Source organism: Lipophrys pholis (genome assembly GCF_963383615.2).
Source record: "Lipophrys pholis genome assembly, chromosome: 6".
Lineage (NCBI taxonomy): Eukaryota > Metazoa > Chordata > Actinopteri > Blenniiformes > Blenniidae > Lipophrys > Lipophrys pholis.
This window is the reverse complement of record NC_137629.1, coordinates 18,656,436-18,672,440: the sequence shown is the minus strand read 5'-3', so window position 1 is coordinate 18,672,440 and position 16,005 is coordinate 18,656,436. Positions and strand designations below refer to the sequence as shown.

General features: G+C 43.3%; 2 protein-coding genes across 2 annotated transcripts; both read right to left on the bottom strand.

Moving 5' to 3' along the window:
* Positions 1-196: 196 nt before the first annotated feature.
* p2ry10 (P2Y receptor family member 10) lies at positions 197-6,239 on the bottom strand. The gene is made up of 4 exons (XM_080464992.1): positions 5,997-6,239; positions 3,542-3,760; positions 3,285-3,465; positions 197-2,100 (listed from the first exon to the last, which is right to left on the bottom strand). The coding sequence occupies exons 2-4, from the start codon at positions 3,712-3,714 to the stop codon at positions 1,195-1,197; spliced, it is 1,260 nt and encodes a 419-aa protein (XP_080321118.1). The 5' UTR covers positions 3,715-3,760; positions 5,997-6,239; the 3' UTR covers positions 197-1,194.
* A 2,836-nt stretch (positions 6,240-9,075) lies between these two features.
* On the bottom strand, positions 9,076-15,099 carry lpar4 (lysophosphatidic acid receptor 4). The gene is made up of 3 exons (XM_080464925.1): positions 14,847-15,099; positions 10,345-11,123; positions 9,076-10,245 (listed from the first exon to the last, which is right to left on the bottom strand). The coding sequence occupies exons 2-3, from the start codon at positions 10,918-10,920 to the stop codon at positions 9,757-9,759; spliced, it is 1,065 nt and encodes a 354-aa protein (XP_080321051.1). The 5' UTR covers positions 10,921-11,123; positions 14,847-15,099; the 3' UTR covers positions 9,076-9,756.
* Positions 15,100-16,005: the final 906 nt, after the last annotated feature.

Below are 16,005 nucleotides of genomic sequence, written 5' to 3'. Positions count from 1 at the left end.
GGGTGGTTGACAGTGAGCGCCAACCTCTGGGCCTGGCAGTTACTGGCTTTCAGAGTTGCAGCCAACTGTCTACGCCACCAGAGGAAGTTTGGTAAACACGAGCTGGCACCTGTTTTCACGAAATCTCACTGAAGAGCAACTTCAGATGCGTAAGTGCACACCACACAGATACAAAAGACAGCACACACGCCTCAGATCAGACTGTTAGTACAGCTTTAATTTACAGTAAATCAACATGGAAAAATATGTACATGGCAATGAAGTTCTTCATTTTGAGATGTCTGACCACAATATATGCCTGATCTAGTGCATTTTAATAAACGTGACATTGTCCAATGAATGAAGCATTTTCCTGATTTCTTTAACATCTAACTAACAGGTGACGAGGACAGGACATCGAAGGTAGACTACTCTCTCCCCACGGAGACTTTAACACTGACACCGCTTGTACATTTACTCCCAGATGAACATTACTGGGTGTAAATTCCCATTCTAAGCCTGTCTTTTAAAGGCATCAAGGAGTTTTTAGAAAAATGAAAATCACGTTTTAAAATGGTGCTGCCTTCATATAAAAACCTGTGGGAAAAAAATGCCCCATTTGCATGACAATGCCACAAACAACCATTAAAACTGATATAGCTTATTCAAAACAGCATTTTCCTGAAACTGTATTTCACAAGATGTGCAGACTTTCAGAGTTGGGCAGCTTTATTGTGTCCACACACTAATTTTTATTTAAATTAGTTAGAATTAGTTACCTGCAGAGCAATATCCTCTCTGCCAGTAGAAGTGCCAATAACATTTTAGTTCAGGAGCCTGAATAAACCTCAAGTGGGACAGACCAGTAAAATATCAACATAAAAAACAAATAAATAATGCCAACTCTATTTTCTATTTTAATCCCTTTGTTTTGATGCAAATAAGTTTGCGTACATTCTGAAAACATTTTTTTTTCCTACTTTGGCAGCAAGAAGGTAGCAAGCTTTAATTGAGCATTTTGGTATGTGTGTCACTTATACCGGTCTTAACAGCGACTTGACATCTTCCTTGTAATTTCAACACTTTGCAAGAGCCAGCTCTGGACCAGAGGCTTTTAACTTTGTCAGCTTGTTTTCTTTTCTTCATGAGAATCCACCATGATTTCTCTGCTTTCATTTTCTGAAGGAAATAAGCCAGGTTTTTCTCTGGATGGTGCTACTCTCTGTCTGAGCATTTACTCTCCATTGTTATGAGTCTGTGCCGCATGAGCCAGTGTGTCGGGGAGCTGATAGGGGAGGACACGATGGAGGAGGAGAAGGAGGGCGTTCGCTTGGTGAGGTGCTTTCTGAACTCGGCTGTCAGGAAGTAGTAGAGGAGGGGATTGAGGATGCAGCTGAGGCCCGCCAGGCACAAAGACACAGGGTGAAATTGTTGCACGGCCAGCGTGGTGGCGCAGTGGGTCACGATCTTCTGCGATACCATCAGGTACAGCAGGAAGTTGAGGTGGTACGGGGCGAAGCAGAGTAGGAAGAGAGCAGAGCAGGCCAGCACCATCCGCAGGGCGCGCTTCTTCTCGCTGTTGGACTGCTCTTTATCCCCCTGAGAGGTGGAGGTGACCGACTGCAGGCGACTGCGCGACAGGGGGTTGAGTGAGTTTGAATCCTGCTGGTCTCGTCTCTGGTTGAGAGACCGGGCAATGCGAAAGGAGCAGTAACTGATGCAGGCCAAGGGAATGACGAAGCCAAACAGCTCGGCCAGAGCCATCATGGAGACCGCCAGAGAGAGAGGCAGGCGGCGCATGGGCAAGTCTTTAAAACAACCCATCCCGGTGGGTGTGGGACTCGGGGTGGACTTCAGGCTTGTGGTGGGACTCGTAGTCTGCACGAGAATGTTGGTGAAACTTGTTTGTAGGGTAGAAGTATCTTCCAGAGAGATGGACATGTTGGAGAGTGTCTGCTGACTGAGATCAGTGCTGCTGCTCCTCATCAGGATGAAGGGCGAGCAGGCCGCGCCCACCACCAACCACACCAATACGCTGATCGCCAGGTCATACCGACGCCTCCACCTGCGTGCAGAGAAGGGGTGGAGCAGGAAGACGCACCTCTGCACACTGATGCACACCTGTAAACGGCAGTAAGACATGAGTTATCGGCTTCTTCGAGCTCGAGCCGACTCACACTTTGACAACCATTCATCCAAATGTTTTGGCATTTCATAGTTGGAATCGATTTACTTTTACCACAATCGAAAATCAAATAATAAACCTTTCAATGGCAAAGAGACAGCTGTTTATCAGGAACATACCAACACTAACCAAACTATCACTTATGTTTACAACAGAAACAATATAATCTATAAGATGTAGTAGAAAGGATTGGAAGCTTCAACTTTAAGGTATTTTGAATGTTGCTATTGCCAAAAATTTGAAATCGGAAGCTACAATACCAGACACTGGGTATTGAAGTTAGTTAACATTCATTATAGCAGTGATGTTATCATCAGTGGAAATATAATGGGGTTTCATTGGCTGATACTGATTTAATTATTGTTGTTCTTTATTTGTTATGTTTTGGTTTTTGTTTTAGTTTTTTTTTTACCAATGTACATAAACCACACAGAAATCAAAATCTCATTTCTCATGTGCATCCCTTTTTAAAAACGCTTTCTTACTGCACAGCGTTTCATCACATCTGGCTTAAACCTTTCCAAAGTTTTAATTTTAACACCACATTTCTGTTGAGAGGCTCATAACTGAAACTTTCTCTTCACCAAAATGAGACAAAAGCATAATACATATGTTTTCAATATGTATTATCTTTAAATTAAACAACTTTACCAAAATCACAGTACAATGTGATGTATTCTACATCAAAGATTGAATCTTTTTCTGTGTGGTGTGGGCTTCCCCTGGGTGGCACCACAGAGCTTCAGCAGAAACAATCTTGTGTTCATTGGGATGCTTCTACACAGAATTTAAAGCCCAACATCAAAGCAAAAGCCAAGTATGGTTTTTGGTTGATTTGGTAGATGTGATGATTAATACCGTGTGCTTTACCTCTGTGACACCAAGTAATAGGTTCAAAAATGCTTTCATAACCTTTTTCTTACTTTTTTGTAATGATTTATACCGTTTTTGTTCACAGTCAATGGTGGAACTTATTTAGAGGTGCAGGAACTATCACTTGTGAGAACTCAAATAACTTCCTGTTTGTCCGAATTTATCCTAATCTCATGAGCACACACATTTATTGATTTCAGGTTTTCTCATCCCTCCAAGGTTTAATTTCAGTACATCTCTTGCTTACCAAGAACACGATCGCTGCGTACATATTGAGGTACTTGAGGTAGAAGCAGAACAAGCAGACGCCCCGTCCAAAGAGCCACTTGTGGGAGAAGTAATAATAAATTCTGAGAGGCAGAGAGAGGATGTGGGCCAGATCCGCCAGGGCCAGGTTTATCATGAAGATCACGGCTTTCGTTTTCTTTCTGTTGAGCAACAAGAGAGAATGAGATACAGCCATAATGTAAAAGTCCTGCAGGTTTATGTGTGTAGGACTGAGACCTGATGTGTCTGCAGAGCACCCAGAGAGCTGTGGTGTTGAGCAGCAGCCCGGGGATGAAGAGCAGCAGGTAGAAGTAGGTGTACATCTTATCCATGCTCTTGTCCCAGCTCTTCATGTCGTGACCACATCCTGAGGAGTTGCCCAACGACTTGTCGGATGTGTGCAGAGACATTGTTTTTTTTAATCTTTGATTACTCCTTCATATTTTTCCTAGACACCTAAAAAAGAACAAGTGAACGGCAGATGGTGACACAGTTTCTCTGGCATCTGGCGTCTAAAATTGCACTTTACACAGATTTCACAGGCTGTAACTATGCTAATAATATGGATACTGGTTGGTCACCAGCTGCCCCGCATGGTGTATAAATGTGGGGATGTGAAGGACTTCCCTTCTTGTTGGATTAAAAGATGAAACAGGAAGTTTAGATTTATAATTGGAAACATCAGTTTGTGAAGCAAACCGAGCAACCAAGAAAACCCCAAAACCTGCAACGAGTCTGATCATGACTATCGAGTCGACAAATAGGCTGTAAGGTTTCCATATTCCATACTGCTGCAATCTGAAGGCATGCTTTTTGACTCAATCTATGACATTGGATGAGGCATAGGTATGAGGTTGAATGCCTGCATGTCTTTTCATGTTAGTCCTGTAAAGGACTGCTGACCTGACCAGGAAGAACTTCACCATGCAATGTGAAGCACAAGTGACTGCAGTGTCCTCAGCACTCGCCTGGATCATCACAGGGGCAATAAACAAGGATTCCAACTAAAGCACGAATCAGATATTCTATATAACAACCTAACAAATCACCTACTGGGGATTCCGAATGTTTTTGGAGAGTTTACAGTGTTGCATTCACTGACTCTCTTCCTCTGTTTTTGGAAGGGATCCATTTTTTTTCCCCGTGTTTTTATTCTCCACCCCACACACCAACTCTGCTGGGTCTTTACTAAATGTGTTTGTTGGATCACCGTTAAACCTTTGTGCAGAGGCAAGGAAATTTCCAGCTCCATCTGAGAGCTTGTGACTTTTTCTCTTCTTTTTAGTGACAGTTCAGCAGTCGTGAAATGTAAAAGTTTATTCTAGAGGCAAAGCAACTCGGACAATAAAAGCACAAAAATAAACTTCATTTGAACTCTAAGGTAAGTTTCATACAGTTAATTGACAACATTTCTTTTGGATATCTGTGGTTGTCTGATAAAGTTGAATCTTTCAGATTAAATAAGATCACTAGTTTAGATTGAAACACTTCTATTATTGTGATTTTTAATTAGCTTCTATGTGTTGCTATATTGAAGAAAAACATCCTAAACAAAGACCAGATCTTAATCTGAAATTTTTCTTGTTTACTGGAGAAATCTTCCTGTTTTGATTATATTTCACAAAATAAAATAATTTGTTGAGCTGATGGAAGATAAACATTGAAACCCGTCACTGCATGGCATATTTGACCTTGTGTAGAATAGATGAGTGACAAATTAAAAACAACGAAATACATTAGTTAAACAAGACTGCATGGTGAGAGCTAGAGCAACAACATACTGTATGACTCCTTCATGCAAGGCGGCGATTTGCAACCATTCTCTCTTCACCTTGCCTCTAATAAAAGTTGTGAACGCCTTCTTCTCTCTTGCGTATCTGATTTTCCAAACACTATTACATCCTGTTTCACCAACATATGAAATGACTTGCAAATTCAATTTTGACAACTGCAAAGCAGGAACATTCTCCTATGATTTCTGGTGCCACCACATTGGGATGTGAACCCGATGCTGGAAACCACTGGTCTGAATCTTACAAACTTAGCACATGTAGATGACACATTAAAAATCGGGGCTGAATAGTGCAGAAAGAAACTGTAACCAATCTGACATGGCCAAAGACTGCAGCAGGAAATGTGTGAAAGTAAGAGCAGAGGATTTACTCTGCTTATCATCCGAGCATCACCCTTCCTTCTGCCATCAAGACGGGCCCACACCCTTCCTCTGCAGGCCATACAGGGGAACAGAGAAGTCGTTCAGAGATTTTCTTCTCTTTTTTTTTTTGCTGCTGCTGCTGCTGCTTTACGGGAACAGGCTCCCTCCTGTTACATGCTTGACCGTCGAGGGATGTTTACGCAGAACTCAGACCGGTGAATAAACTAAACAACAGTTGCCAAAAACCTTGAATAATATTGCTTATAACATTTCAGAGCAATTTGCCTTAACATTGCTGCACCTACATGTTGTAACCTGCATGACAAAAGACTGAAATGGTCACAAAAGGTTTGCATCAGATTTGATTTAAACATTTTAACATTAAACAAATTAACTATGGTTTCGGCTTCGTGTGTCCTCAAGTTCCACATGAGTACACAAATTCCCCACGTCAGCAAAAACTGAATCGTGACTGTGACTGCGAAGCGCGGTGTGACAATGTCGCATTTTTTCTGTAAACAAGAAATGAGTTGTTACCTTGCTTTTCCTGCATTTCCTTCGTTAACGATCGCTGTCGCTGGAGGGCAAAGGTCAGACCCCAATCACCAGCGGACTCATGCTCCAGTAGTTCCACCCTCCTCTCCAGGTGCTTTCTCCTACTGTGATGCAGACCTTCTCGTGCGGCAGTCAGAACAACCTGTCGCTGTCTGCATGACTTACATCAGCATGAAAGCAGCCAGTGATGCGTCGTTGCATGAGGTGGTGAAAATGAGCGTGGGCAGGTCTCAAACTCCAAGTCGCCGCTTTCCTCAAGCATGGTGATGCGAGAAAGAGGAAGTTCTGCTCTCGTGTGTGTGTGTGTGTGTGTGTGTGTGTGTGTGTGTGTGTGTGTGTGTGTGTGTGTGTGTGTGTGTGTGTGTGTGTGTGTGTGTGTGTGTGTGTGTGTGTGTGTGTGTGTGTGTGTGTGTGTGTGAGTGACTGTTTTTCTGCCGTTTGCTACGTCATTAAGCCTGGCAACAGAACCCAAAGTACATGTGTGGTTAAAAGGAGGTCGATGTCAATGGAATTTAAAAAGCTAACAGAAAGAAGACAATTACATCTGAAAATGTTAAAGATTTAAAATACACTTATTTGTCTCCACACACAATATAAGCACACATATACAGTACAACTATACTCAAGATACAGTGTGTCTGAGCTCTCATCCTGTAATTTCTAACTGTTACACAATGTAAAGCACTCCAGTTCTTCCTCTGTCTGACTTTGTACTTCCTATTTTTTTAAATAATGTAATTCCTCTTTGTGAATTTTAATGCCAGGCTTTCCCTCTGAAGCTTTAAATAGGCAGATTTAAATTTGAGTGGTTTCCAGTGACAGCTTTATATCTTGTGTTTTTGACTTGTGTGTATGCCCTGTTCTGCAAACCAAGAAAAGAAAAAGGTTGTTGCATGCCCTACAAGTGCCAAACCGCAGCACTCTTGTTGAAATGGTGAAATGGTGAAGGCTTGATCCATCCATCCTGTTTGTGTCACATCTTGAGTTCACACCCAGAGAAGATGACTATCTTAGTGAAACCAACACGTCACAATGGCAAGTGACTTCGGCCTTTTTAGTAAAGTGCTTTTGTTTCAACTCATGACCACTAGATGTCAGAGAAGGCCACTGCTAAACAGCACCACGGCCGCTGGAGTGGAGTGGTGGTGTTTCCAATGTTTTTCAGCTGCTCCCTTCTGGACTCACCACAGCAGATCATGTGATCCGCCTGTTTGATTTGGTCACGATTTGACTTTCTGGACACAACGTGAGCTCCTGACAGTTTAAGGGTCTTGCACAGGGATCCACGGTGGTGACCCGTCAGCAATGAGGTTTTCTTTTGAACCAACATCCTCCACCTTTCAACAATATTTTTGCAGTGCTCAGTGTCTTTTGTTGCCAAATTAAAGCAACATTCTTGACAAGAACGACACATAGGGTAATGCTGAACATCTGCAGACCACCACACTCCCACTCTTCCAACTTCCTGCCATTCTATCCACTTCAGTCCTCCTCTCTGCTACCCTTGACCTCAAATATCAGCCCATCGACTCTCTGCCCCTGTTGCAAAACACACACACTTACATCAGACACTCAATTTGAGAGGTCTGGCAGGAAGATAGCATCTTTCCTGTCTGTGCGCATTCCCCGTGATCTCCACACTACCGCGGCCAGAATGATGGTCTATCACGTTCCCAACTAAGGCCGCAGATGTCAAAAATATGCATTGCTCCACAAAACAATGAGTGAAGAGTTTGCTTGAAAGCCGCGTATAATAACCCAGACATAAATCATTTCCATTTCCTCGCAAGATCCCTGTTGTGTGCATACAAGGAAAATCATTTATTTCAACCTGCTGCCTATTCCATGTGTTAACAAACCCATGTGGGCAAAACAAAACACTGCAAACTGACCCTGATGTCAGTAATCTTTACTAGGATAGTAACGGGATAATAAATATTTACAGTACTTGTACGTCTTGAGTCAAGACTAATATTCAGAGTGATGAACACAATGTTGAATGTGATCAGGGACACGGTGTACTCTCTTAATCGTGTGGTTCAATCTTTGCCAAATAGATGCAATGTTTAGATAAACCTTAGAGCAGCAATCTACACATTTTTGAAAATGCTTCAAGTTAAAATGAACTACAGTTCTCGTTTGTGCCATTACTGGTTTAGATTCATCTATGGGGAAAAGTAACTGGTTTCATGACTTGTCTGCAAAACAGCTGTTGAGTAAATGATGTGCAAAGCAAGACAGATTTTTTTAAATGGACAGATACTGACGCCCTCCAAGAAATCTTATATAATGTTTACTCGTCAGTGTACTGTTTACCTTTCTAAAAAAAAAGACATATAAAAGTGCTTCAATTTGGAAAGTTTGCTAAATCAAGCTAATGCTCATATTTTTTTTTAAAAGTCCTGTCCTGAAGACCATCTTCAATGCAGCACGTTGATAATCCGGCAGTTTTATAAACTTCCACAAGCATCTGTTTTTGCAAAGTTTTTCCAAAACCTGATTAAAAGCTTCACAAAAAGTGCTATTGATTTTTGTCTCCGCCTTCAGTAAGAATGAGGCTGCAGGAGAAAATGTGGCTCAAACTTGGTGCAACATCCATGCAAACTCAGCAATAGTCAGACTTCTGCTGACTCACTGTTTTGTGCTTCAAGAAATATAAGACGATAATTTTTAGTAAATAGTCAACAATGTTCATCCGTACTTTGGAGTGTGCACATTACGGGGTGTAAGAGACTTTGAGCAGATCTGCAGTCTAAGGCCAGATTAAGACAGAGAGAGAGCTCATTCAGAAGCAAACAATGGACCATTGCTCCCGTCATAATAAGCATTTGGCCTGTGACACAGCACACAGGACAAGGTCCTGGACTAAACCAGAGCTGCCCTGTAAGGCAGAGAGCAAGCTCTCACTGGCTGAGGGGTGAACACGAAGACAAACTCCTACAGGAAAACTCCTCCACGAGGTCAAACGTACAGTTTCCTCACAAAGAGCAGCTCAGAGTAGGTTCGACCGAGAGAACGGGCAGGAGGACGGGGGAAAGAATTAATCCACACAGCGATCATTGAAATTCAAATCAGACATTTAGTGGCCTCAGAATTCAACTTGAGACAAATTTAACTCAAAAGATCAACTTGTCGCTCTGTTAAACAGGAGAAACAACAGGTTTCACCACAACGGACAGTTTCATAATATTAATATCTAACATGACATGACATGCACTGTGAACAATAGAATTTAAGAACTTGTCTTACAAAAGCACTTAACAGCAATATTTTTAACCATGTTGATGGAAATCTGCGTGTGTGTGTGTGTGTGTGTGTGTGTGTGTGTGTGTGTGTGTGTGTGTGTGTGTGTGTGTGTGTGTGTGTGTGTGTGTGTGTGTGTGTGTGTGTGTGTGTGTGTGTGTGTGTGTGTGTGTGTGTGTGAGCGCGATGATGTGTTGGAGCCTCTTTGAGAGGCGCCGTGTGTCTCTGGACTGTTACACATGTCCGTGTGTGGCTGAGTCTCTGGTCCCTGCAGTGTTCTCTTACAACAAACACAGATACATTCCTCTTGTTCTCCAGTGCTGGATTAATCCACAAAGCCCAGGCCATACCCCGGGACTTACTTCAGGACTTAACTAATCTGGTGAGCTATGCGTTTGCCACTTCCAGGACAAAACAGCTGATTGCTTTTTTTTTCCAAGTTCAGGGTTCCTGTCGCACCCGCCTAGTCCTTCGTTTACCTTTTTCCTTGCCTACTGAGTCAGAACTGACTCTCTGACATCTTTGTCTCTTTCCCATTGCTGGCTGTAGTGTGTGTGTCCCTGGGGAGAGTGTTCGCTGTGTCCTGGGTCTCAGTGTCGCTGCGGGGGATGCTCTCGGGTCGGGAGCCGGACCCTTTGGCCCCCAAGGTCAGGCTCTTCTGAAAGCTCTCGGAGGTGAAGTAGTAGACCACAGGATCCAGGCAGCAGTTCAGAGTGGCCAGACACAGGGTGATGGGGTAAAGCATCCTGGCAAAGCGCTCCACGGCACAGTTAGCCAGGGCCTGGGTTCGCACCAGCGCATACAGGAAGAGGATGGAGTTATAGGGGACAAAACAGATGATGAAGATCCCTAAATGAACTAGAATCATCCGCAGGACCCGTTTCTTGCTGTCACAACCGTGACCGACCGTGACCGGGCGACGAAGCGTCCGCAGAACCAGCGAGGAACATACCAGGTTGGCAAGGAGGGGGAAAAGGAAACCCACAATCTGAAAATAAAAACAAAAACAAGTTGAAGTTGAAGTTGAATAAGAAAAGCAAGTGTGAAAGAACAGTACTTTAACTTTGATGAAACTATCTCACTTCACCTCGATGAAGATGGTGATCTTAGACAAGTAGGTCCTCCAGGTGCTCTTGGAAAAGCCCTCGAAGCACGTGGTGGCTCTGTGTCTGCTGTTGATGGTGGAGAAGAAGGTCACGGATATCCCTCCGCCCACGATGGTGAGCCACACGGCAGCGCACACCAGCGCCGCATTCCTGCGTGTGCGGATGGAGCGCGAACGGAAAGGGTAGACTATCGCCAGGAAGCGATCCACACTGATGCAGGTGAGGAAGAGCATGCTGCCATAGATGTTGGTGATGAAGGCTGTTCCCGATACTTTACACAGGCCGTCCCCAAAGGGCCAGTGGCGGTTAACATTGTAGAAGACCTTGAAAGGCAGCGTGAACACAAACACCAAGTCTGATAGCGCTAAGTTAGTCATAAACATCGTGGTCTCGTTTCGCATCTTCATCCGGAAGCAGAACACAAAGAGGGCGGCACAGTTGGTTATCAGGCCCAGGACAAAGACCACGCTGTAAACCACCGAGTACAAGTTGTACTTGAAAGAGTCGTCGATCCCACAGTTCTCCATTCCAGTCTCGTTTATAACCAGACTGGCCATGGCGACAGCTCGGGCAGCAGGACGGTGTCCGCGAGAAGAGGGTGCACAAAAAGCCGTCAGGAAGAGGAGGGCAGTCGGAGCGGATGTCTGGGGATCGACGTTGTCAGCAGGGAGCCAACCAGTCAAACTCCTTCCAGCTCATCGTGGGCACAAATGGAGGCAGAGACGGTCAGGATGCGGGGCTGCCGGGCTGCTCGCTCCTCCTGTGGAGAGGAACGGAAAAAGCACTCAGACGCTTCCTCTATAAAAGTTACGCACTTGGGGAACAAATACGTACACTTGTGAATAGGATGAAGGTTACCTGTAAACATCCTCAAAACACAATCAATTCTACGAAAACGAAGCTGGAGTCCACGTGAAAAAATAAAAACCCTGCTAATTTATTCATGAACCAGATTTAAACGACTCAATGCAAAACCGTCCGCCGGCCAAAAAAACTGTGAAAAGAATGAATGGCTAAACTCCAGCTGGAGGAAGTAAATAACTGGACATGCTGGCTGGGTGGAAAAGCCGGGCTGCAGCTGCTCCCACCATTACTGAGCTCCGCTGTGCGAAAAGTACAATAGTTTTGTCAAACACTACCAGTTACAGTAATCCTTCATTGTGGATTTCAATGTGTTTTCTCTCTGTTTACATGAAGAGTTGAGTGATGTCAGAGCAGGAACTGGCCTGCTGGGAGTGTGTCGCATTTGTAGCGCGCCAACTGTCTTATCTCCCGCTGTGTGTACAGCAAGCCGTTTTCACACGTAACAGCTACACTGGGAGTCCCTGATTCAATTCTTCCTTTCTGAAAACAGTATTTCAGATCTCCACACTGATATTCGTCTTAGATAGCATCGCCATTCTTTTTGGGGGACAAATGTTTTGGCAGATATCTGCATGTGAATTATGACTTGTTTCACTTTCGGACAAAACTCATAACCAGGTTGAAGACATCTCAAGACGCCATGTGCTCATGTTGTAGGCATCTCAAATAGGAATTAGGAGCAGGTATAGATCTCCGCATTTCTCCTCAGGGATTTTTAAGGGACATTTCTGGCGACTTTACTGCTGATTTCCAAAGCAGACACACCTTACATAACCAGAACTATACTACAATTCAGAGGTGAGAATACCTGGAGACAATCCGTGCAAGCGCATGTAGAACATGAAAACTCCAGAGAGAATCCTCAAACCCAGAATGGATCCCAAGGCTTCTCGCTGAGATAAAACTGTAAACCTTCAGCCACCTTGTTGCACATATTACAGATGCTTCAATACAAACTTTTAGACTAGAGCTGCACTATATTTGAACATTCAACTTTTTTTTTTTTTAAATGACTTAATTTTTATGACTTAACCCAGATTAAGTGCATTTTTCTTTCATATTCATAATTCTATCAGTTTGAATTTGTATAGTATGAAAGTAAAGTGTATGCAAACATAATTTATCATAGTTCAGTCTTTTGTGATATGAATATTGCACGAGTTGATAAGGCGATAACTATACATTTGTGTTATATTTTGCAGCCTTAATCTAGATTGGTCACAATGACTTTTTGAAGATTTGTAGTTCCGGTTAGTCAAACTTGACATAATACAGCCTCAGTAAACAGAATCGTGTTGCAGAAGTGACTCATAAATACAAACGTGTAGATTAAATATTAACTTTCTGCACAGGTGAACATTACCACTGCATCTTTATGTGAAACTTTACTTAAAAAAAACAGTAATTCAATACTTTCAATTCTGTGAAATTGAAACCACAAAGACTCAAATGATTTGGGAGTATTAGACTGAATCCTTACAAGTGACTTAATCAAAATAGTTTTGGGTCCCAAGATGCGTGAAGACCGATGTGTAATGTCTCCTGTGGAGACGATACGCATCAGATTGTAGGAACTATGTCACTTCAAGATGAGAGACAAGACACTGGAAAATGTGAAACCTCTGGGAAGCGTTTGACCGATGATTTCTCTAGAGGTAGGAGGAGTTGAGGCTTTGCAGTATTGATCTTGACCGTCCTCCTATCTAAAATCTCTCCAGTCTTCAGACTTCATGGGTGTGCAGTTCTAACTTTCAACATTCAACAAGATTCAACAGGCCAACAAGCTTCATCGTGTGTTACACAACTGATGTGACAGCGAGGCGGTCACTTCTTTGCATGCAAAAAGTCAGAGAGCCTCTGGATGAGAATCGCTGTCTTTTCAACACACCGACACACAAAAGACAAATCTGTGTATGTGTGTGTGTGTGTGTGTGTGTGTGTGTGTGTGTGTGTGTGTGTGTGTGTGTGTGTGTGTGTGTGTGTGTGTGTGTGTGTGTGTGTGTGCAGTCCATCAGTCGTGTTCTGTGCCAGCTGCAGTGTGACATATTTACTGCATTTTCACACGCCTCCCTTACAATGGCCTCACTGTACCAATCTGCCCCAAGCACACAATATGCAAAAGTCTCAGTGTGTGAATGAACTAGAGGGAAACAGTTACATGTGCCAGTCCTCGCACAAAGACGCACACCCGCGCACTATATGGTTCTGTGTATGGTGGCTCAGGCCCAGGACCCCCGACAGCGCCCGCTTCATATTCAGCTGATGTTGTCTCTGCGGGGAGTCAAATCTATAGAACATTAAATCTGGCTGACGTTCACTTTGTGTTTGAAAGTTAAAGGAAAACCTCCACTTTGGCCGGAGCATGGACACATGTAGCAGGCTGGATTACTAGAAAGTCCTGTTGAGGGGATTTCAGTCCTGTGCATGCGGCGTGTGTCTGTCTGTGTGTGTGTGTGTGTGTGTGTGTGTGTGTGTGTGTTTGTGTGTGAAATCCACGTACATGGACAGCTGCACAGTTACAGGGTTTCCCCCCGCAGCCGGTCGCAGCAGTGACAGAAAAGGGCCTCTGGGACCTGCTGATCTGAACGGATCAAGTTCAGGCTCAGCTCACACATCCAGCTGTTCCTTTCTCTCACATGCTTAGAGCAGAGAGGGCAGAGAGGGTGGAAGGTGGAGCACAAACAGACAGGCCGGCGTTTGAAGACAACATCTTCACTCCTCCAGACTCAGGAGACTTCCTGTCCAGACGTCCACCACAGCCTTTGTTAAGGTTTTAAAGCTCCTACATGATTTCCTGCATTAATATTCATCTACTAGGACGTAAACAACTCAAATTTCTTTCTTTCTTCAAGTTTTATGAAAAAGTTATAGACCCCATTCCTACTGGAAAAACTGAGGGAAAAAAAAACCCCACAAAGACATTTACAGCACTCGTCATTCTATGAAAAGCGATGTCTCGTGTTGTTGTTTGAGAGCAAACACGATTGGCGACTCAAAATTGCTCATAGGTGTTAATGTGAGCGTGCGTCTCTGTTCGATGGACTGGCGCACTCTGCCTTCACTCACAATCAGCTGCGATCAAACAATCCTGAGGGGGATGAAGATGAAGCACTACAGAGGATGGATGGATGTTGGAACTGAGTAGATACACACTGTGAACTCACACCCAGTCAAGTTGGAGAGAAGAATGTTATTGTTTAACAGACTAAAACAATAACTCTAAAACTACATTTGTTTACCATTGAGCCATTTCTATATATTTTTCTGTTAATTGTAAAATGTCCAGGCAACTGAATTGAATGTAACGGCTTTAGTAGTACTTTTTTTTTTTTTTTTTACTGTAATAAGGCAAAATACTTTTCCCACCTCAGTGAGCAAAGTGAAATGAGATTTTTGTGACTTTAATGTATTTTTCAGACACTGTTGCTGTATAGTGAACACATTTTAGCCGTTTCCACGCTGGAAGGGGTTACTCAGTTGAAAACACTTGTAAACAACATGATTTATGAAGAGTAGTGGTAAAAGCAGCTTTTCCTCGCTGTCGATTCAAGTTGGAAAACAAGAACTGATGTGTAAATGTGTCCAGCCATTTCGCAGAGACAGAGCAGATCATACTCACAGGGCAGCTGGATGGATGGTGACAGTCCCTCCTGTCACACAGCGACGTGTTCCCGCTGCCCGCTCCGCTCGCACACTTCCTTCAGGTTCCCACTTGATATCATCCAGATTCAAACTCTAAACGAAAAAGGGGAAACAACGGAAGGAGAGTCGGTCTGAAGGGGTGTGAGTGCTTCAATTACTCCTGACCGCTCGCTCCGTGCGTCTGCTGCAAAGAGACGCTGCGCACAGACCGCGCCTGCCCACCGGCGTGTGTGTGTGTGTGTGTGTGTGTGTGTGTGTGTGTGTGTGTGTGTGTGTGTGTGTGTGTGTGTGTGTGTGTGTGTGTGTGTGTGTGTGTGTGTGTGTGTGGGGCCACAGGAAACGAGACAATAGCACCTCGAGTGGGCAGCGGAGGGAGGAGGACAACTCCAGACCTTTCTATCTATCTATCTATCTATCTATCTATCTATCTATCTATCTATCTATCTATCTATCTATCTATCTATCTATCTATCTATCTATCTATCTATCTATCTATCTATCTATCTATCTATCTAAAACTAAAAAGAGTACCCCCAGTCAGCAGGTCCTCTCGCAGATGAACCAGAAAATAACCTGAAAAATGCATATTATAAACCCAAAAGCAAAAAGAACACCTATAAAGGTGTATATTTGTGTTCGTGAAAGAATTATACAATACTTCTGAAAGTATTACCTGTTTATTGATATGAAGCAATGCACTACTGCAGGTCTTTACCTTTGAAGCCTATGAATAATAGAGGTGAAGGTTTCCAGGGACAACACATTGTTTTTATGTTTTTGTTCCGGAAAAGATTTATAACAGCAACATTTTGAAGATGATGTCTGTTTACAGGGAAACGGTAGAAACGCTGAAAACAATGTAGTTTTCCTGTAGGGCCGCTAGGAGTGCCATTGTTTGTTTTTGTAATGAAACCACACACATACAGACACAATATGTTATATACATTAACAATAGCGAGCACACAGACGTTCGTATTTTCAGACAACCAAGTTGGATTGTTATTTCAGGTGACTCTCAACTATAAAACTACCAAGTCCCAGGAGAATATGGACGGGGAGTCATGACGCTCTGGAGGTAAACATTGTTGTTATTGTCTATCTACGACATGTGCAGAAGAACTATTTACTACAGCGAT